The sequence below is a fragment of the Sceloporus undulatus genome, chromosome 1 (genome assembly GCF_019175285.1).
Source record: "Sceloporus undulatus isolate JIND9_A2432 ecotype Alabama chromosome 1, SceUnd_v1.1, whole genome shotgun sequence".
Taxonomy (NCBI): Eukaryota; Metazoa; Chordata; class Lepidosauria; order Squamata; family Phrynosomatidae; genus Sceloporus; species Sceloporus undulatus.
In genome coordinates this window covers 311,538,748-311,562,002 of record NC_056522.1, presented here as the reverse complement: position 1 = coordinate 311,562,002, position 23,255 = coordinate 311,538,748, and the positions used below count along the sequence as shown (strand labels likewise).

Below are 23,255 nucleotides of genomic sequence, written 5' to 3'. Positions count from 1 at the left end.
GTAGTGGTGGAGGAGGAGCTGGCAGTGAGGCAGGTGCAGGCAAGGCAGATGCTGCTGGCAGATTGGCTGTTACACAAAATGAGGAGTGGCAGTGGTGGTGAGGGACCAGTCCGCTCTCTTCCTAATTCCGTGATCTTGCAAGGATGGAAAGGGGCATGCGGAGAACTTGCCAGGAGGGAGGAAGGAAGGGTAGGCAGGCAGGTGGAGCCAGGCGGTAGTCTCCCTCCCTTGCCATCTTAATTGGCTTGGGGTTTGCTACTATCTATCCACAGTTTCACACATCCATGCAAAGGCCAGGAATGTATCCTCCACAGATACGGGGCTTGTACTATACATACATATATTTTCCTAGGAGAGAAACACAGACATACCAATGTCTGGGTGCTTGCTTTCAGCACATTATGTTATACTGTATGTAAGGCATCAGATATATTCACTATATTACATGGCCATTAGGATATTACATGTTCATGAGGACCAAAACCTTTGTCTGCCTTTATCTCTTTAACAGGTTTTTCAGTAGTTAACATGTATAGGAGCATTATCCTCTTAAACAATATAACTCAGTTATAGATAACCTAGCCATATATCATCATCATCACCAGAAGCAGCAGCAACAGCATGTTCTTCCATAGGCTTTGTTAAGATATTATACAGAGGTATTATAAAGGCTTTTAATAGCAGTAGCAAGTATATTTCTATATCGCTTATCAGTGCATTAAGCACTCCCTAAGTGCTTTACAATGCATATGCTAATTGCCCCCAACAAGGTGGGTACTCATTTTAGTGACCTTGGAAGGATGCCAGGCTGAGTCGATCCTGGACTCACAACTCATATATTTTATGTTTTTTTTAACTCTTCTGCTTTTAAACCAATTGCTATTTATTTTTAAAAAACTTTTGTTTTTAAATAAAGTTTTAACTGTATCCTGTTTTTTAAAATGCTGTAGGCCATCCTGGATATTGCAAATGGAGAAAGGCAGGATATAAATCACATCACATCAAATCATATCCAATTAATCAATCCCTAATATAATTATCTAAAACACCATATGCTTTAATTGCTCTTATTTAGAAGACAGTGACTCTATACCTGTTCCTGGTAAAGGTGTTTTATTTCTACTGAGAAACATATGGACATATCTTTAAAAATATTGTTTGTGAACACAGGAAGCAGTTAATGATCAAAACTCTGAGTTTCAAGACAATTCTTTCTTTCACAAAATCATATCTCTTTTTGGAGGGTGACTGCATGTTGAGTCTTCAACTATCTGTCCTCATAGTAAATGTTGCTTCCTGGAAGTGTTTGGCATGTACCTTCTGTGTAATAATTCTGAAACACACACATACATCTACATTTTAAAAAGGCTGAGACATTAGAAGACAGAACTTTGATGCCATTAGTGTGTTAAGCTCTGCCACGGTAATTATGCTGTATGTGTGGGAAGCTGAAGGCTCCTTCTTTTACCCCTGCTGCCCAATGAGACTCAAATGGTGTCTGGGTGCAGCAACCTCATGACCACTTAGTGGAGGGTGTAGCTGCACCTGGTGCCACACGGGTGGCTGACCCAGTTATAGAATATCCTTTCCTTGGGCAGAACTTTATGTCCTCATGACTTGAAGCCAGTGTATAAAAGAACCTACAGTGCCTTGCAAAACATTCACAATGTTGAACATCTTGTGTACATCAAGTGATAACAATGCCAATTCAATCCAATTCAAAGCTACATTTAATGCAACAAAAGATGGAAAAGTTAAAGCAGGCAATACTTTTGCAAGGTGCTTGTAGAGTCTTTTAAATAGAACCAGACAATGACAGTATTAGGATAGTACTAGTCAGTCATTTTCAATTTCCTTCCTAGAAAACAGTGAGAAGGTATATTCTGTTCTATATATTCTGAATCTCATTACATTCTGCCTGACCAGTGATACCAGTACTATCTGTAGGCAGACAATTTGTGGGAGTTCAGGATAAGACCTTTAACTTCATTTATGTGAAAGACTATGCCTGGTGTAGTTTATCTGTCTCTTTTTAGCTTCTTCTGGCTCCGTGGTGGATTTGTTTGCTTTAATGATTATCCCAATATTTTGGAATATTAAGCTGCTGGAGTGGGGCTGCAAGAATGTATACATTTGACTAAACTATTTTTATAGGTTTTATTATTCCCCCAGTAATTTATTGAAATGTTTTTATTGTAGAAATCTGATGTAATGTTCATGAATTTTGTATTATGTTTTAGAAACTGAGTTTATAATTTATTGATACAATGCTTATGAAGTTTATATTTCTGCCTTGCTACAATATTACTGTTAGATTCCAAACTGCTATTAGGTTATTGTATCGTTTGTATTGTTAATTTATTTTTCACAATACTTTAACTGTCATATTGGCCGAATATTTATTTGGTATATTATTGCTAGCTACTGGAGTTACTTTGGGAAGATTGCTCACAAATGGCTTAGAAGCACTGAAAAATATTAGGAGTGTGCATCATAGATATATTATCCCCCCCACACACACAATATGAAGGTCTCACATTAATTCTGTTCTTCATATTCCTCCCCGTATCATTTAAAAAAGTACAGTTCAAAAATATTATGTTACCTTGAATTTTTTATCTCTGCATCGCTAATGGTTTTCCTCAATAAAAGCTTTACATCCACTGAACATTGTCTATCTTTCACTTTATTAACCTCAATATATTCTGAAATTCTTTATTTCCACATTACAACCAACAGAATAATTTGCTATTGTTATCTTTCTATTTTTTCTTTGTAGTTATGACAGCAAATTATATATGTACACATTTTTGTTAAACTGCATAAATGTAATTATGCAGTGATATAATAAGCAAAATATAATTTGAGAAACTTGTTTGCATATATTTCAGAATCCTGAAAATCTACATGTTAATCTCAATTATTTTAAAATATAATGTCTGATATTCTTTCATTCAACAAAACAGCAGCTGAGACAAATTATTTCTGTTTAAGATTGCAAAATCAGTGTATAATTAGGAAGACTAAGACAAGTGGCCTAGATCAAATTGCTAGCTCTGATCAGAGTAGATCCATTGAATCAAATGCTAAATGGTAAAGTAACACTCATTTTGGAACTAGTGGTTTTTGGCCAGGATCCTTAAACAATTTATGTAGCAGGAAGAAATGTTACATAGTACCCCACAGAGATAGAACACTCCATTGTGAAATTACTGGTTTACATCTCTTCTCAGTAATAATAATAACAATAAGATAAATGATAAAAAACAAGTCACCAGGAACAGATGATGTTCCAATTGAACTGCTGCAATCCACACTGACAGAGTCAACTCTAGTGCTAGCCAACATATGTCAACAGATATGGAAAACAAAATGATGGCCAACAGATTGGAAGCAATCAGTATACATGCCCATCCACAAAAAGGAGACATAAGAAACTCCAGAACTATAGGACCATAGCACTGATCTCCCACGCAAGCAAAATCATGCTTAAAATTCTGCAGCATAGGCTCCATCCATACATGAGGAGAGAAATCCCAGAAGTCCAAGCAGGGTTCAGGAAAGGAAGAGGCACTAGGGACAGCATTGCAAACATACAGTGGCTAATGGAGCACACCAGGGAAACATCAAAAGAAAATCAGATGGAAAAATCTTTCCCAAAACATTTTAAAGATTTATTAGATAAAGAATTAAAGGAAAGGAAAATAGATAAAATAGAAAATTGGATGGAATTAAAAATAGGAAAAGAAAATATAAAAGAAAAAAAAATAGGGGAATAAATATGTCCTGGTTACATTTTATGCCAATAGAACAATGGTTTAAAAATTGGAAGAAAAAATATAGAAAAAGGAAAATATACACAACTTGAACAAATACTCCAGAAAGGAAAAGAAATGGAGGAAAATGAAACTATGAAAGGTACAACTAGTAAAATTTATAAAATATTTATGGAGAATAAGAGGAAAAAATTAAATCCAATTATTTTAAAAGAAATATGGGAAGATGAATTAAGATGTAAAATTTGTGAAAATGAATGGAATAAGATTTGAGAACAAAGACATTTGAAAAATTTATCGTGTGAATTAAGGAAAATTATTATAAACTGATTTGGAAATGGTATTTGACACCAGTGAGACTACATAATATAAACAAAGATAATTCAAAATATTGCTGGAGAGGCTGTCAGGAAGTAGGATCATATATACATATTTGGTGGCAATGTAAATATGTACAAAAATTTTGGGAAATAGTAATATTAGAGATAGAAAATGTTATGAATATAAAGAAAGATAGAAAACCAAACATAGTATTGTTATCAATATACAATGAAGTAGAATGGAAAGAAGAAAAAAACCTTGTAAAAAATGTGCTTACTGCTGCACGATTAATCATAGCAAGAAATTGGAAAACAAAAATAAATGTGAAATTGGAGGATTGGTATAAAGAAGTTTGGAAGTTAGCAATTAATGACAAATTAACATGTAAATTGAAAGTTAAAAAAGGATTATGGAAAAGAAATGATTTTGATGAAATATGGAAATTTTTCATTAAAAAAAGTATTAAGAAAAGAAGATGGGAAACTACCTCCACAGGAGGAGTTAAAATTTTGGATGGAGTATACAGAAGGGAATGGCTTCAGGGGTGGGATGCACTGAGGGGATATTTTGGATTTTTTGTTAAAAAAAAAAGAATAAGATGCAAAAGTACATGTATGTATGGAAAGAATATTAAATCTGTTTTGTTTTGTAAAGTTTCAAAAAGACTAAATTAAAAAAAGTCTATAAAAAAAAAGAAAAGAAAATCAGCATGTGCTTTGTAGACTATAGCAAAGCTTTTGACTGCATAGACCATGAAAGACTATGGAATACCCTTAAAGACATGGGAGTACCAACAAATCTGATAGTCATCATGAGGAATCTGAACTCAGGACAAGAGGCTACTGTCAGAACAGAACACAGAGAAACAGAATGGTTCCCAGACAAGGCTGCATCTTATCATCCTACCTGTTCAACTTATATGCAGAACATATTGTAAGAAAAGCAGGCTTGGACAAAGAAGAAGGAGGAGTAAAAATAGGAGGATGGAATATCAACAATCTAAGATATGCAAATGAGACCATAATACTAACAGAAAACCTCCCAGACCTGGAGCGACTACTAAGAAAGATCAAGGAAGAAAGTGCAAAGGCAAGTCTATTGTTGAACACAAAGAAAACAAAAATAATGACAATGGAGAATCTATATAAATTCAACTTAGACAACGAAGAAATAGTAAAAGAATGATCATACCTGGGATCAAATACTGATAGAGATGAACTGCAGCCAGGAAATCAGAAGAAGATTAAGAATGGAGAGAGCAGCTATGAAAGAACTAGAAAAGATTCTAAAATGCAAAGATATACAACTGAGCACAAAAGTTAGAATCATACAAGCCTTCATATTACCTATTACCATGTATGGATGTGAGAGCTGGACAATGGAGAGAGCAGGAAGAAAATAAATGCATTTGAGATATGGTGCTGGAGAAGAGTGGTGAGAATCCCGTGGATGGCCAAGAAGACAAACAAATGGGTTCTAGAGCAGACCAAGCCAAAGATCCCCCTGGAAGCCAAGATGACGAAACTGAGATTGTCATAATTTGGGCATATCATGAGAAGGGAGGACTTACTAGAAAAAACAATAATACTAGGAAAGGTGAAGGGAAGTAGAAAAAAAGGAAGGCCACATGATAGATAGTTGGACTCTATTAAGGAGAACATGGGTATGAATTAAGCAGAGCAGTGGATGAAAGGAAGACTTGGAGATGTCTCATTCTCAGGGTCGTCATGAGTCAAGATCGACTCGATGGCAGTTAACAACAACAACAACAACATCTCTTTCCAGTCAGTATTTTCTGAATGGTAATACTTTATGGCTATTTAATAAGAAAAAAAAAGCATTTCCTTTAAACTTTTTTTCATTTTATGCTCCTGTTCCTCCAGCTGCTACTGCTGCTGTTGTTCTTCCTCCTCCTCATCTTGCAATAAATAAATAATAAATCTATATTCTACATTTAGTACTAATTAGCCATTTTGTTGCTAGCGAAATTATAATCAAACTCTCCCCATTCCACTCCTTCAGCATGTGATACTGAACAACAGTAGCTCTTGAATATTTGATACTTGTTTGAGCATCTGTTGCTCAGACTGGAACTGGACTATCCATAGTATTGAGAGTCAGAACCAGAAAAGTAGCTTGGATTTATTTTTCACTGGCACATAAGTAAGCGTATCATTTTATTGTTTCTCCTCCTAACAGATACTTTCTCTAGTTCTATGTTAAAGACTTCTTCATAGCTTCTCTTCTTGATCTCTTAGAGCTTATAAAAGTTCGATCCTAGGAGGGCTCCAAGGTCCAGTCATCTTTCCATCCTTTTGTAGATTGGTGAAATGAGTACTCACTTTGTTGGGGGCAATTGGCTTACACACTGCAAACAGCTTAGGGAGTGCTAGTTCACTGACAAGCGGTATAGAAACACACTTGCTATTGCTATTAGAGAATGTCACCATCCACTCTTCATTTCCAGTTTCTTACCTAATAATTTCCTAGACAGGTAGGCATCATTCCACTAAATGGCTCCTGTTTATTTTTTGGCTTCTCACTACTTTCATACTTCTCCCCCCACTCACTGGTGGTACTTTCTCAGACCTAAGACCTTCTCTTACTTACTTAAAGTAAACACACCGAATCAATGGGATTTACTCACACATTGATTCACCAATCATTCATTGACTAAACTGGGTCTGCTCTAGCAAGGAGTAAACAACAGAAGTCTGGCTTTGATCTACCCTTCTCCATTTCTGGGTTGGTTTATACTTAAAGGTGATCTAATTTCAGGACACCTGAGCATTGTGGTTCTATAAATGGGGCTGGAATGAAGACAAGCATCTCTGGATTGCGATTTATAGTTATGTAAACAGAATATTTTTACTTCCAGAATTCTAGGAATAGTTACAGAAGTTCAAGATAAATGCTCTGTCCTTGAATTTCCAATAGTATGGTGTGTATATTACACTGGCACATTTTTAAAAGTTATGTATTTGATTATTTGGGAATCTTTGTGAATGAAAGGTCATTTATAGGTTTTTTTTTTTTTTGAAGGAAACTGAAACAAATAATAAAAAATAAATAGATAGATAGTGTGGAATTAAACCTGGCAATGGTCTTAGAAAATCTGAGAGAGAGAGAGAGAGAGAGTGGGGGGAGGGACGAATCTGAGAACTGAGATTCACCAAATGAAATGAGTATATAATTTGTGATGAATTTGCAGAAGATGCTCCAATTTTATATAACTATTATATATGAGTTTCTTTGAACTGCTCTCCACTCGTCTTTTTATTTATACTCTTTTTCTGCTTAATCTTACTGGAGTAGTGTTGTTACACTGATTTATTATATCAATTTTAAAAATCCAATAAACATTTAAAAGAAAATAAGAAAATCTCTCACAAAAGTTTATATGCTACCAGCTTGATATTTATTATTTAAATATTTATATCCCACACCAGATCATAATATCTCAGAGCATAAAGAGCAAAACAAAGCAAAAAGTTTAAACAGTAAGAGAAATTTAAAACAATGTGGAATTCCATTAAGTAATTTAAATGAGAGAAGGTGAGTCAGAGACTCAGCAGGGGGAGGAGCTAGCAGCCAACAACTCTCTGTATAGCTGTAGCCCCAGTCTCTGGGGCTTGATGAACAATCTGATGTGGTGGCAGAGGTAGTAGAACGTGATCTTGGGCCTGTGCAGTTAACTACCCCAGTCCCAGAGAGTGTTTTGGGAGAGTTTATTGTTTCAAAGCTGAGGGTCAGTTGGCAAAAGGGTGTTTGGTTGGTTTGAGCCTCATGGAGGCTTGCTTGAGTGTACAATAGTGTCTATTGCTCTATGGCAATTTGGTTACCTTGGGTCTGTTTGTCTGAGTGAGCTGAGTGGAGTAGACAACAAGTTGAAAATGAGTCAACAGTGTGATGCTGCAGCTGAAGAAGCCAATGCAATTCTAGGCTGCATCAATAGAAGCATCAATAGAAGTATAGTACCACTATACAGTGGTACCCCGGGTTACGAAATTAATTCGTTCCGCGGTTAATTTCGTAACCCGAAATACCTTCGTAAGCCGAATTCCCATAGGCGCTAATGGAAAAATAGCTCTCTGCTGCCCTCCGGTGGCGGAAAATAGCGCCGCGGTTTTTTCGTAACCCGAAGAAACCTTCGTAAGCCGAAGCAATAAATCCCTATGGGATTTTTTCGTATCCCGAAAAATTCGTAACCCGGCGCATTCGTATCCCGGGGTACCACTGTATTCTTCTTTGATCAGGCCTCACCAGTAATACAGTGTCCATTTCTGGGCACCACAATTGAAAAAGTATGTTAAAAAGCTGGAATGTGTCCAGAGGAGGGCGACCAAAATGGTGAAAGGTTTGAAAACCATGCCCTATGAGGAACGACTTAGAGAGCTGGGTATGTTTATTCTGGAGAAGAGAAAGTCAAGTGATAATATGATAGCCCTGTTTAAATATTTGAAAGGCTGTTACACTGAGAATGAAGCAAGCCTATTTTCTGCTGCTCCAGACAATAGGACCCAGAGCAATGGATTCAAAATACAGGAAAAGAGATCCCACCTCAATGCTAGGAAGAACTTCCTGACAGTAAAAACTATTCAATAGTGGAACACGCTCCCTTGCTGTGGGGTTGAGGTTTTTAAGCAGAGGATAGATGGCCATCTGTTGGGGGTGCTTTGATTGTGTATTCCTGCATGGCAGGGGGTTGGATTGGCTGGGCCTCATGTTCTCTTCCATCTCTATGATTCCATGAAATAATCTGAAATAATTTGAAATCATATACTTACAAAAATTTAAGCAAAGATTCTTAGATGAAGAAGCATTTCATAGAGAGCCACACTGTAATTTGATGCTGAAATAAAATTAAAGCTGATTCCAATTAGGCCTCAAAGGAAAAGGCATTCTACAACTGGGTCAACAAAGAAGAGAAGGCCCTCTCTACACAGTGTCTCTACACAGTGTATTTTTCCCACTGGAGGGACACAAATGGATGGCGCTTCCAGCAGATCGCAATGCAGGCATATATAGTGTTGAGATCCCTGGCCAGTTAGAACTTCAAATGTCTCTGCCAGCTGCTTGAATGTTTCCTTGAGGTATACCAGCTGCTAGTACAATTTCTTTCCAACCAATGTCATATGGTTTCCTACCAGCAATCTACGTGCTTTCTATTGCACTAGCTATAGCTTGTACATTGATTTTCAAAGGCAGACTGAGTGCACAGTGAAATATTCTAACTGGAAGTGCATGAACTAACATGGCTAGATTATTCCTGCCCATGAAAGGCTATAGTTGGCAGACCAACCTAAGCACTATGCAACTGCTCCTGCAAGCAAAGTACAACTCCATGTAGGACAGGTTGCTTTCCCAACCTGCAGACTAAAGAAGGCAATTATCCTCTAGTTATTCCTCTAGAAAAGAGTGGTTAATCCTTTTTCAATTAAACATTTTTTTCATATCTCCTGGCTCTCTCAAACGTGTAGTAATTGGCTTTGTTTGTGGGCAGCTGCCATTTTATTTCCAATTTTACCAGTATGGATACACCCAACTGCAGCATCAGAGCAAACAAATAGCCAATTGTCACAGCATCACCACTTCCAACCCTCTGTCTAGTAGTAGTAAAAATAAGCACTGATAGTGAGCACATTGTTCCTGAACTATCTTCAGAGCTTACAATCAAAGCATCTCTGCTTTGCATAGTGCGTGCGTGTGTGTACACGTCCCTTTCATTTCTTAAGGAATAAGTAAGTTGATTGGAAATTCAGTTGATTCTTTGAAAAAGAAGTTTGTAATTTCAGCAAATCTCCTTTTAAAACTGACTCATGAAATTGTTTACTATAAAAATACAAGTGTATGTGATGTGCATTTAGATTATCAAAAGACCACCAAGAAAATGTTAAAGACCATATTAATCTCGCTCCCAACATACATAATATGCAAGACAAAACTAAGTGAACTAGCATTATATCTGATGTACAGTACTTTTTCTGACAGCTGATATGCAAATGAATTGAAAATGAAAGTTTTAATCTTATTCACAAAAGAATCAGTATTAATATGTAGAACATGTACTCTCTCAGGCAGCGTTCACATACACAGCAAGTAATACAGAAGCGACATCCATATGGTGCAATCCAACACTACATTACTTGGGAAGATCACATGGTTCTATACCCTGCCTGCAAACTGGTATTCTTCCTTCCAGTGTGATACCAGTGAAAAATTTGTATGATTAGGCTGGTCCATATAATCTTCATATTAACACACCACACATGCCCTTTTGCATATTCAAAATTATTAGATGCATATATGAAGAGGACTGACCTTTGTCAGGATCAAGAAAGTAATTGTTTGAGCATCCCCTACCATAACACACACATGCACAGAAAGAGTTTCTTGACTTTGCCCACACTGAACAAGTATCTCATAAGAAAAGACTAGATGCACGACTGCAAAGGCTCCATAGTTCCAAGATTCTTGTAGAAGTAATCTTAGAGAAGAAAAAAAATTCTACAAAAATAGAGGAATAGGAGTGGACTGGGACTCTTCCTTTAGGCCAAATCAAACCACATACTCTGTAGGGAGGTGAAGGCACTTGCATGTTCTACAGTAATTATCCACACTTCCCTAGGGAACCCAACCTTATATCCTGTCAGCCACTGCTGCAGAAAAATCTATGAGACCTAGTTACACATATGTCAACTAGTAAAGCAAAGGAGATAAGAAGGAACACTGGAGATTAGCCAATACACAAATGCAAGTCTCCTGAGGACAGTAAAGAAAAATCAATTGCTTTCTTTTAAACTGTTTCACACAGGTATTTTTGAGATGCTTTAGAAATAAAGCATTTCTTACCATATCATATAGGTACCGTTTAAACTATCACACATTGAAGAATAAAGCTAGTGCTTTAAAAGTACAGATGGTTTTAAAGAAAAAAAAACTGTCTCACCTCTGGTGTGACATCCCTTGGTGCAAATCCTGTTCCTCCAGTTGTTAAAATCAAGTTTAATTCCTTTTCATCACACCAGTCTATAAGTGTCTCCTGAAAGAAAAAGAACAACAAAATCATCAGATTTTTTTCATTCACAGCCAAATAAAACAGAGGTCTCTCTGACATTAAGAAATTGTACAATTTTATATAAACATTTCAATTTTAAAACTACAACAACCCTAAAATGCTCTCAAACATCATGTGGCAGGCAATTCTGACACGTTTCTGGGCTTCTCTGTTTAACAGCTTTTCCTCCAACAAAAGTGACCTAGAAGTTGACTTCTAGGTTACTTGTTGAAAACAAAGCCTCTTCTGGACCTAAAATATCTCAAAGAAGGGGGGATGGCAAAATTTTCCCCCACCTTATTTAGGGGGTATTTTGATAGCACTAATTGTCAGTTTTGTTTCTTACAAGTATTTAGGGCCTAGGAGGGCTGCATATAGCTTATGGGTCACCACCGGACAATATACTGTAATTCTACCATGTCACCCTCCTTATCTATTTATATATCAATGTCCTCAGAACAAAGTCTTCCAGGATGATAAGGAACCTTTGCAAAGCTTATAGCACTACTATTTCATCTTCACACTTTCATTCACATGTATTCTAAATGACCTTCTAGAGAGCTCAGTCTTTTATTTGTCATAATACATGCAACAAACTTTTAAAAAACCTAACTTTGGCTCTTTACAGATGGGCCCTTTGCGGCGTGCCCATTACATGCTAGGGTTGCCTCGGGGCGGCGCGTGCACACGCCCCGCAACCTTAGCACATGATGAGGATGTTGCAGCTGTGCAGCACACCCACACAGGGCGCACAGCTATGACATCGCAGCTGTGCAGTGTCCAAACAGCGTTGCGCAGCTGCAATATCATTGGGATGTCTTTGTAGGTGTGCAGTGGTGCATGCACCGCAAAAAAGGAGCCACTTTTTAATGCTCCTTTGTTGCTGCACAGCAGCGTCGCACAGTTTGGTTGCTGTGGCGCTGCTGCGGAGCAAAGAGAGGCACCTCCCTGGTGCCTCTTTCTGGCGGTCTGTACCCCGCCACAGTATTGTGTTTTGACAAAACAAATATAAATGGTTCATTTTATTTTATGAATAATAAATGTATCATCTTTATATCTAAGGGCTGGAACAGACGGCCCTTAAAAGACGCCTTCAGCTGAACGCTTTGATGACACCCTAAAAGTTGCTTGGAAGCCAGGCGGCTGCTGAAATATAGGCGGCTTCAAGATGCTGCGTGCCCTCGGCTTTTCCATGGACTCAAAAGCAGCAGATCTTTGCCGCTCCTTTTTGGGCCAGGTTCAAGGAGGACTGGGGCTGTGGCGAGTGTTTGCCATTGCCTCAATCTGTCTTTGGCGGAGGCGGCTTCAAGCTTCCCCTTCTTGCCAGTCTGTTCTGGCCCTGACTCTAGGGATAAACCTCATTTAAATTAATGACATTAATAGATCTGTGCATAAATAACAGAATTACACCTTCTTTCAATACCCTGATAATATTTGAAGTGCAGGCTGTTAGCTCTAGAATAGAACTACTCTTTTAGCACTGCTCTGTTCACCAAATAAAATGTCTGAAGTTTTGTTTTAGATAGTGCAAATCTCTCAATGCTGAAAATAATAAAATTGCTTAGACTTATAAAATGCACCACACTGATCTGATCTTTAAAAAGAAATTATTAGTTAACACCACAGATTGAAGGCAAACAGGAAGCAGGGAATTTTGCACAGGATGGTGACAAGGAAAAGAGGGTTGCTGGGTTCTCTGCCATGTATTCAAGGGATTTCTGCTTGAGATGAGTGACTGAGGCTTCATCCACATTGCAGGAATAATACAAGGGGATACCAAGTTAACTGTCATGGCTCAATGCTATGGAATTCTGGCAATTGTATATTTGTGAGAAATTTAACCTCCTCTGTCCAAGAGCTCTGATGCCACAACAAACAACAAATCTCAGGATCTCAGCTATGGAAGTTAAAATAGTGTTAATTCAGCATTGTGGGTGCAACCTGAGTTAGTACAAGTGGGACCAGAAGCCATACATTCATAAGTACCAGTCATGTGCAGCTTGTACTCCAGAATCAGTGAAATGAAACAATAAAACAAAGACTTTTACATAGGCATTGAGCAGAGACAATAAGTCCAGGAAGGCTACAGTACCACCTCCAGAAAACTGCGCAGCATAATTGGCAAGGGAGCGCTCTCTTTGTTTTCCTGCTAGAAGATGTACAAAACTAGCTATGATAAATGGGAATCCCTCCATTTATCAGAGGACTTCTTCCCAGACCACAAAGGGTTAAATGTTGGGCGTAAGGTAGGTAAAGGTATTCCCCACTGACAAAATTGTCAAGTCGTATCCGACCATAGGGGGCTGTGCTCATCTCCGTTACTAAGCCAAAGAGCCAGCTTTGTCAGAGACTACTCTGTGATCATGTGGCTAGCATGTTTGCACAGAACACTGTTTACCTTCCTAGTGGAGTGGTACCTATTTATCTGAATGGTGAAAGGTCTGGAAACCAAGCCCTTTGAGGAACGACTCAGGGAACTGGGAATGTTTAGCCTGGAGAAGAGAAGGTTAAGAGGTGATATGATAGCCCTGTTTAAATATTTGAAAGGATGTCATATTGGGGAAGGAGCAAGCTTGTTTTCTGCTGCTCCAGAGAATAGGAGCCGGAACAATGGATGCAAGCTACAGACAAAAGAGATTCCACCTCAACATTAGGAAGAACTTTCTGATAGTAAGGGCTGTTCAACAGTGGAACACATTCCCTTGGAGTGTAGTGGAGTCTCCTTCCTTAGAGATCTTTAAACAGAGGCTGGATGGCCATCTGTCGGGGATGCTTTGACTGAGAGCTCCTGCATGGCAGAATGGGGTTGGACTGGATGGCCCTTGCGGTCTCTTCCAACTCTATAATTCTATGATTTTATGCTTATATAGACTAATCTACACCTTCCTAATCAAAGAAGATGAAGAATCTCTGGCCATAAAGCAAGAAGTGCTTTTGAAAAGTCAGTAAAGGACAATTTCTAAAGAAAAGACAGCAGCACAGCAGACACAAATAAGAATGTCCCATTGGATAGCAAGATACTCAAGAAGCATTAGTTGCTTTTCAAATCCTGATGGATTGTGCATGACTGGAACAAGTACAGCTGCCTCTTGCTTCACAGAACATGAAGAACTCACTATTGATGGAAGGAATTTTGCATTTGCCCAGCATAGGATAGTTATTTCGTGGCTCCCTACCATGAAAGATGAAAGCATTGTGTTTTAGGCTTTTGAAACATTACGTATGCTTCCAAGTATGCTTCCAAGAGGCCAACTGTTTGGAGTTGGAAATGGCTGCAGCCCCATGCCTCCCTAAGCCTTTAATTGATACCAAAAATTGACACTCATTTTGGTTTTAAAATAAGCTCCATTGGTGGTAATCATGCAGCAGGTGGTTTACAATATAAGAAAGCACCAAAGTTATTTTTGATTGATGAGTTCCAGCTTTTGTTGCAGTAAATGCTAGAATCAGTACTCTAAGCAATGAACTCTACTCAGATTATCCCTGGGCTAACACTCCAGTCCACCATGACTGGGTAGTGGGTCCCATGGGCTGGGTTGTATCTCCACAGAGTGAGGCAACAGGAAGATGGACCCCTAGGTTTATATAGGGCACACTCAAACAAAAGAAATTGAACAGTACATGCATGAGACATCTCTCTTCCTGACAGCTATGAGAGCGGTATAAACCAGGTTGCTAAAAGGAAAGGTTACTTTCCCAGTCTGTTCCCAGCCCTGACTGGCCAGCCAAAAATGAAACTATCTGGTGGGGCTTACTAAACACAAATTAATCCTTTCATGCAACTCAACAGCTCTTAACATTTGACTGTGATTCTGATAAAGTACCCATCTACCACCACTGCAAACTAAACATTGTCAAAATTTATTTCCAGAAATGCTTTGTAAGCACTTACAATCTCTTGGTATGATTGTCAATCTGTTTATCTATCTTTCTTGATCTTGCCTTTGTTACTTTCATAAACTTAAAATAGTCTATAAGTGTTTCTAGGTCACAGCTCAGACTCTTCAGAAGTTCTTCTCCTGCTCCTTAAATAGTGTTAATTCGGTTGAAATCCAACATGTTCAGAGGAAGGTAAGAAAGATGTTGTGGTGTGTGGAGACCTAAGAGGAAAACTTGAATGAATGGGGTCTGTTTACTTTAGAGAATAGAAAGAAGAGATATGATAGCAGATTTCAAATATCTAAAAAATATTATGAAACAGAGGATGGTGTGAAGTTGTTCTCTGTTTCTCTAGAAGGAAGGATCTAAACCTATGGGCTCAAATTACAAGAAAAGGGTGAGTAAACATTAGCCAGAACTTTTTGACACTACAGACTGTTCATCAATAAAACAGTCTGGCTGAGAAGATAATGGATCCTGTTGCATTAAAGATTTTTAAGTCAGCCATGTAGATAATGTTTTGTTTTTGTTATTTAGTCATGTTTATGCTTTTGTTATTGTTTGTGTATTTTAGATATATAGATAAAACATGAGTATGATTGTTGTTTTTATGTGTAATATTTTTTTCTAAAAAAAATCTCTGCTAGGAAATGTCAGAAATCCTTCTATCTACAGAACAATCCATTGCCACACCTGTGTTCTCTGAATGCTGTGGCTGCTTTCTGTTTCTACCATCCCAAATCACCATATAAGAGGAAACTTGGAAGGTGGCAACACAGCACTCTAGCCCTCTCTTCAAACTCCTCCAATAAACATCTATATAAAATATCCCTGTTTAATCTCCTGTAGGTGTGCTTATTTTAAAACAGCATATGAATCGTAAGAATGACACCAGTCACCACTCTCTCAAGTACTGTATATTTAGCACACTTACTGGGTTTGCTCTATTACATTTATAAGGGCTGTAGGCCTCAAATCACGTCTCTCCAAAGTCCTGGATGTCAGAGAACTCACGACTAATGATCTGAATTATTTTGTGAAAGATTACCCTTAAATATGAGCAAAATTTTCCCCTCTCACCACTGAGTAGCTGCAAATGCTCTTTCTTCCTTAGCATAATAAACCAACAGGACTTACTGAAGACTTACCTCCCACAGAAATTAAAACTTCAGAACATTTAATTCTTTAAAATTAATCATTAGCTTCACCTGTCCTGCTACAAATCACGATGAGACATTGCATCAGCCAAGACAAAATTAAAAAAAAATAATCTAATTTTACAAGAAAGAACATTGCCTGGCTAACCACTCCTACTTGATCCATTTAAAGTCACATATGAACCTGGTAGAAACCAGATCTCAGGCTTTCCTCTCTCCAACAAACTAGATGCTGGCTCACTCTTAGGTTTGTATAACAAATCATGGACCCAGATTTAACCACTCCTGCTCCAAGTGGGAGTGATCAGGTAACTTAACACACTGTAAACCGCTTAGAGAATACTTAGTTCAGTATGAAGTAGTACAGAAATGTAAATGCTATTGCTATTGCTATCATGTTGCTCATACACACCCATGGGAACTTTGGTTTAATGAAATATATGAACCAGCCCATTATATGAACATGCATGCAAAAACTCACTTCCTACATTAATTTCACTTGACTTTCAGCAGCTCTTCACATAATCCAGTTTTTTCTCCTACCCTTGGTATAGGTAAAGACTCTGTTCTTTTTCAACATCTCCAGAATTCATGACAATATTGCTTAGTCCAGATTGCTTTATAGACCTTTTGACCAATATCTTATTAATGGAACATTCCATCAGCACTGCTACATCAGATCTCCTAGCTTAGCTAAAGGGCAATGTGATTATTTTGCTGTTCAGACAGCTATTCTTATTATTATGGGAAACGTTCAGACAAGGCCTTGAACTTATCTAAATGTTTTTTTTTCATTGTATGGCTGAATAATTTTTTTTATTTTAGTGGTACCCAAAACACAAGTACTTAAGCAAGGACAACTTTTGCATGAAAAATAACACCAAGAAAAACTCTTGCAGCATTCAATTTTCCTTGTTGTGGAGTTCTGATAGTTGAGACACCCCTTCTTCCTGATGAAAAAAAAGGTGAATATTCTTTACATTCTTAGAATAATGCTTTTCTCTCCCTTCCATTTTACATGCAGGAGTCCAGCACTGCAGCGGAAACATGAACATGATCTGACTTAATCATAAGATTGTTAAAGAAGTATTAGCCAAGTCACACAAAGTTTGTTTTTATTAATGTTACTTCTTCAGAGAGCAATGTATTAAAGCAAACATCACAGAAGCTATACAAACTTTAGATCTGCCACTCACCATTTCATTTTCAACCAATTAAAAATTAAATAAATTAAATGACTCCTCCTTGCCAGTTATTTTTCCCAGCAGGGTTGCAAGCATCTGATATACAGCCCTATGATTATTCCCTGAACATTTTAGGCTAAAACAGCAATTATAGATTACTATGCAAGAAAATAGCTCCATGATTCAAGAATAGCTTGCTGATAGATGTTAACAATAATTTCTTTCCTTATGAATTTCTGTATGTAATTTCTCTTTTAATTCTAGATTTCAAAGATATGAAGCTGAAGACAAGAAGTCTATTTTGAGAACTGATCTTCAAGATAAACATTTTCCTGTTATTAATTAGTATGAGCTACAGACAGTTTGGTACTCAGATTCAACAAAAATTAAATAAAATGCCCTTTGCACAACTTTCAAATAATCATTAATCAACATAGGTCAAGATTCAGTACTTTAATGGGCTGGATTCAGTGGTGCATCATACATTTTCCACATGAACCAGTGATTTCTTATCATCTAAGAAAGATGATAAGACAAATAGCAGACATCCTTAGGAAGGCAAATGGCATCCAAAGCAGCATTACACATAAAACAAGGACATGGAATGTGAGGAGCATGAGCCAAGGGAAGCTGGACATAGTAAAAATGGAAATGGAACGCATGAAAATAGCAGTACTGGGGGTGAGTGAGTTAAAATGGACAGGAATGGCCCACTTTGAATCAGACAACCATACAGTGTTCTACTCAGGGAATAAAAAGACAGAAGAAAGAAATGGGATGGCTTTCATACTCAGAAAAGATGTGGCAAAAGCAGTCAGAGAATACAATGCAAAATCAGACCGAATCATTTCATTAAGGCTCCACTGTAAACCTATGAATATCACCATAATTCAAGTATATGCACCAACCACAGAGGCAGAACTGGAAAAAATTGAAGGGCTATTCAGCAATGGAACACACTCCCTCAGAGTGTACTGCAGTCTCCTTCCTTAGAGATCTTTAAACAGAGGCTGGATGGCCATCTGTCGAGGATGCTTTGATTGTGAGTTCCTGCATGGCAGGGAGTTGGATTAGATGGCCCTTATGGTCTCTTCCAGTTCTATGATTCTATGAGTACAGGAAGAAATTGACAGCACACCAGCACAGGATGTTAAGCTGATCACTGGAGATGGGAACGCAAAAGTTGGAAACAAAGAAGAATAAAAAACAGTAGGCAGATTTGGATTAGAAAAAAAACCCCGAAGCAGGTGAGCGTCTGATATATTTTTGTGAAGCCAACAAACTATTCATTGAGACCACATTTTTCATACAACCAAAAAGAAGGCTGTACACATGGACATCACCAGATAGTCAACACAAAAGTCAAATAGATTATATAACTGGAAGTAAAAGATGGCGTAACTCTATATTGGTGGCCAAGACTAGACCAGGAGCTGACTGTGGCACAGATCACAAATTACTTATATCAAAAATAAGAATAAGACTGAAGAAGAAAACAAAACCAGCAATTATACCAAAATAATAATAATAATAATAACAATAATAATAATAGTAATAATAGTAAATGTGTAATAGAAGATTTTAATGGCTGGCATCTATAGGTTTTTGTGGGTTTTTCGGGCTATGTGGCCATGTTCTAGAACAGTTTATTCCTGATGTTTCACCTGCACAGATGCAGGCAAAACATTGGGAATAAATTCTTCTAGAACATGGCCACATAGCCCGAAAAATCCACAAAAAACTAACAATAATAATAATAATAAATTTTATTTCTATTCCATCTCTTCAGCAAGATCAAGGTAACTTACATCAAAAACATATAACACAATAAAATAAATCCCATTATCCCTGTTTCCTTAAAACAAATCCACATGATTACAAACAACAAACACTGTAAAAACCATTAACATCATTTAAAATAGTCATAATAGAGGCAAGGTATTTTGGGGCAGTCATTGGGATAGTCTGTAATAGTGGGACTGGGTCTGTCAATCAGGGAAGGCCTGTTGAAAGAGATCCATCTTGACGGCCTTTTTAAAGCTGTCAAGATTGGTGATATGTTGGATCTCTTCTGGCAGGCCATTCCATAATTTAGGAGTGGCAGATGAAAAAGGCCTCTGAGTAGCCACAGCCAGCCTGGTCTTTATTGGCTGTGGTAAGTTTTTCCCAGAGGACCTAAGTGCAAGTGTTGGATTATATGGAAGAAGGTGTTCTCACAAGTAAGCTAGACCCAAGCCATGAAGGGTTTTAAAGGTTATTACCAACACCTTGTATTGTGCCCTGAAAGTAATAGGCATCCCATGAAGAGATGTTAAAATTGGTGGTATATGGTCATCTCAAGATTTTCTGGTGACTAATCTGGCTGCCATATTTTGGACTAGATGAAGTTTCCGAACTAGGCACAACAGTAGCCCCATGTAGAGCTCATTACAGAAGTCAAGTCATGAGGTTACCAGTGCATGTACCACCATTTCCAGGTCCCCTGGCTCCAGGTAGGGTCACAGCTGGCATATCAGCCGAAGCTGATAACAAGCGCTCCTGGTTGTTGCATCTATCTAGGTTGACAACTGAAGGGATGAATCCAGGAGCACTCCCAAGCAGTAAACACAGTCCTTTAGGGGAAGTGTGACCCCATCTAGGACCAGTTGACATATCTCCATACCCAGATTAGGGGTCCCTATAACGAATACCTCCGTCTTATCTGGATTCAGTTTTAGTCTATTTTTCGTCATGCAGTCCATTACCACTAAGACATTCATTCAGAGGAGAGATGCCATCCTTAGTCAATGCTGCACTCTGAGGCATGGAGAAATATATCTGGGTGTCATCAGCGTACTGATAACACTCCGCCACGTGTCTGGATGATCTCCCCCAGTGGCTTCATGTATACATTAAACAGCACTGGGGACAGAATGGCACCTTGAGAGACACCAAATGTAAGCTCCCTTTTAGAGGAGCAGCTGTTCCCAAGCATCACCATCTGGAATCTGTCTGAGAGATAGGATTGGAACCACTGCAATGCAAGTCTCCCAAGAGTTCCGGAAGAATACCATCATTGATGGTATCGAAGGCCACAGGGTCACACTTTCCCTGTCAATACCCAGACAGAGATAATAATAAAAATAAATAAAAATTTTATTTTTATACCGCCCTTCTATAAACCAAGGCAGTGTACAGCATTCATAAAATACATGGCATACCATATACATAAAACACATATACCATATAAATAAAACACAATCCATTAAAACATTCCAGCCAGCTACCACTGCTGATGTGGGGGGGGGGAGAGGTTAGTCGGGGCTTGCATCAGGGAATATTGTTTAAATAAAAAGATCTTCAGCCCCTTTCTGAACTGGGCCAGGGAGGTGGCCGAGCGGAGCTCAATGGGCAGAGAATTCCAGAGGGTAGGGGCCGAGATGGTAAAAGTCCTCTTAGAAGTAGAGGTTAGTCTGGCCCCTGGAACCCTCAGTAGCTGCTGCCCAGATGTTCTGAGAGTGCGGGGCGGATTGTATGGGGAGAGGCGGTCCTTGAGATATCCTGGGCCCAAGCCTTTTAGGGCTTCAGATCATCCACTGAAGAATAAGGCCATCCCTCCTGGCCAACTGTCATCTTCTGGCCTGGATGGAGTGAAAAGACAGGCCCAACGCCTCGGACCTGGCCTCGATTAAGAGGAAGAACCCTCTCTCCAGTCCATCTGCCTTGGTCCAGGCCTCAGAGGGAGAGAAGAACTGCTGGATCTGATCCCCCTCCCCACCACCATTCCCTTCTCCTTTTGTGTCGTGTCTTTTTAGATTGTAAGCCTGAGGGCAGGAAACCATCTAATAAAAATAATAATTGTAAGCCACTCTGAGAGCCTTTAGGGCTGAAGGGTGGGGTATAAATACCATAAATAAATAAATAAATAAATAAATAAGGTGACTATAGCAGTCTCAACTCCATATCCTGCCCTAAAGCCGGTTTGAAATATGATGTAAATAATGTCTCAACAGAATTTACTAACAACATAAGGAATAGATTCGCTTTACTAAGCATAATAGACCGAGAACCAGAGGAACTATGGTCTGAAGCCAGGGACATAATACAGTGGTACCTCGGGATACAAAATACCCAGGTTACGAATTTTTCGGGATACGAAAAAATCCCATAGGGAATTATTGTTTCGGGTTACGAAAGTTTTTTCGGGTTACGAAAAAACTCCGGCGCTATTTTAAATGGAGCCGCGGCAGAGCCGCGGCTTTTTCCCCATTAGCGCCTATGGCATTTCGGCTTACGAAGGCTTTTCGGGTTACGAAAGCGGCCGCGGAACGAATTAATTTCGTAACCCGAGGCACCACTGTAAAGGAAGAATGCAGACAGATATTTCAATAAATAAAAAGAAAGAGAAAAAAACATGGATGACAGAAAAAACACTGCAAGCAATAAAGAAAAGAAGAAAAACTAAAGGGAGATAGGAACAAATGAAGAATTATGAATTCAACAGTACAACGGCTTGTGCCAAAAGATAAAGAAAATTACTACAATGCCCAATGCAGAGAAAAAGAAGACAATGACCATAAGGGAAAACAAGAAATCTATTTCACAAGAACCAGGAAAACAAAGAAAAATTAAAGCCAAGGACTAGGACACTCAATGACAATAAAAATAACATAATTCAAGACCAGGAAGGAATAAAAAGATGTTGGATGCAATAAATGGAAGAATTATACAAAAGAGATGACAAAATGAAGGACACATGGAATGAAGAGCTATATAAAGATGAGCCCCAAATTTTAAAAAGCGAGGTGGAAACTGCAATAAGAGAAATAGCAAAAAACAAATCACCAGGAACAGATGATATTCTGTTCCAAATGGAATTCCTTTGTAGACATGGAAGTGCCAACACATCTGATAGACCTGATGAGGAATCTGTGCTCAGGACAAGAGGCTACTGTCAGAACAGAACACGGAGAAACAGAATGGTTCCCAATTGGCAAAGAGGTCAGACAAGGCTGCATCCTTTCACCCTATCTGTTCAACTTGTACGCAGAACATGTTATAAGAACAGCAGGCTTGGAGATAAAATAAGGAGGTGTGGAAATAGGAGGAAGGAATATCAATAATCCAAGATATGCAGATAACACCACAGCACTAGCAGAAAACCTCACAGACGTGGAACACCTACTTAGGATGATCAAAGAAGAAAGTGCAAAGGCAGGCTTAATGTTGAACATACAGAAAACCAAAATAATGACCACTGAGGACCTTCACAAGTTCAACATAGACAATGAAGAAATAGAAACAGTAAAAGAATTCCCATACTTAGGATCAAACATGAAGAGAAATGGGGATTGCAATCAGGGAATCAGAAGATGATTAAGAATGGCTCTGTAAAGCTGCAGCGCCACAACTATCACGACCTTTGCAGGGCGCAAAAAGGAACCACTTTTTGCGGCTCCTTTTTATGCCCTGCATAGGGCAGATCAGGGCTGTGGTGTGCGGTTGCCATGGCCCAGATCTGGCTGTAAAAGGGATGGCTGGAGGCCGCACCTTTGGGGCTGTCTGCACAGCCCCTCTGTGAAACATAAGACAGACTTGGGCCATTATGGAGATTTCCAGTCCCTACGAAACAGTGTAGCTTGTGCACTAACTAAGACTGGGTTAAGACACTTTTGGACACAGATCTTCCAAGCTACACACTTTATCTTTTTTACAAACCCTTTACATTTGAAGTCAAACTCCTTCAGATTGAAAGGAGGGCAATGGCAACCTCTTTCTGAAGAATTCTGCCAAAAACATCCCTATGACAGATTTGTTTTAGGGTCATCATAAGTAAAAAAAATTACTTGGAGGCACACGACAACAAAACTCATCAACATACTAATGACACCTGGCTGCAAAC

General features: G+C 38.5%; 1 protein-coding gene across 24 annotated transcripts in view; it reads right to left on the bottom strand.

Moving 5' to 3' along the window:
• Nucleotides 1-23,255, bottom strand: part of GPHN (gephyrin) — a 671,572-nt gene that overhangs the window by 423,738 nt on the left and 224,579 nt on the right. For all 24 annotated transcript variants that reach the window (XM_042462503.1, XM_042462537.1, XM_042462555.1 and 21 more), the window contains exon 4: nt 11,047-11,139. In XM_042462503.1, coding sequence (XP_042318437.1) covers nt 11,047-11,139 — 93 coding nt within the window. The remainder of the gene's footprint in view (nt 1-11,046; nt 11,140-23,255) is intronic.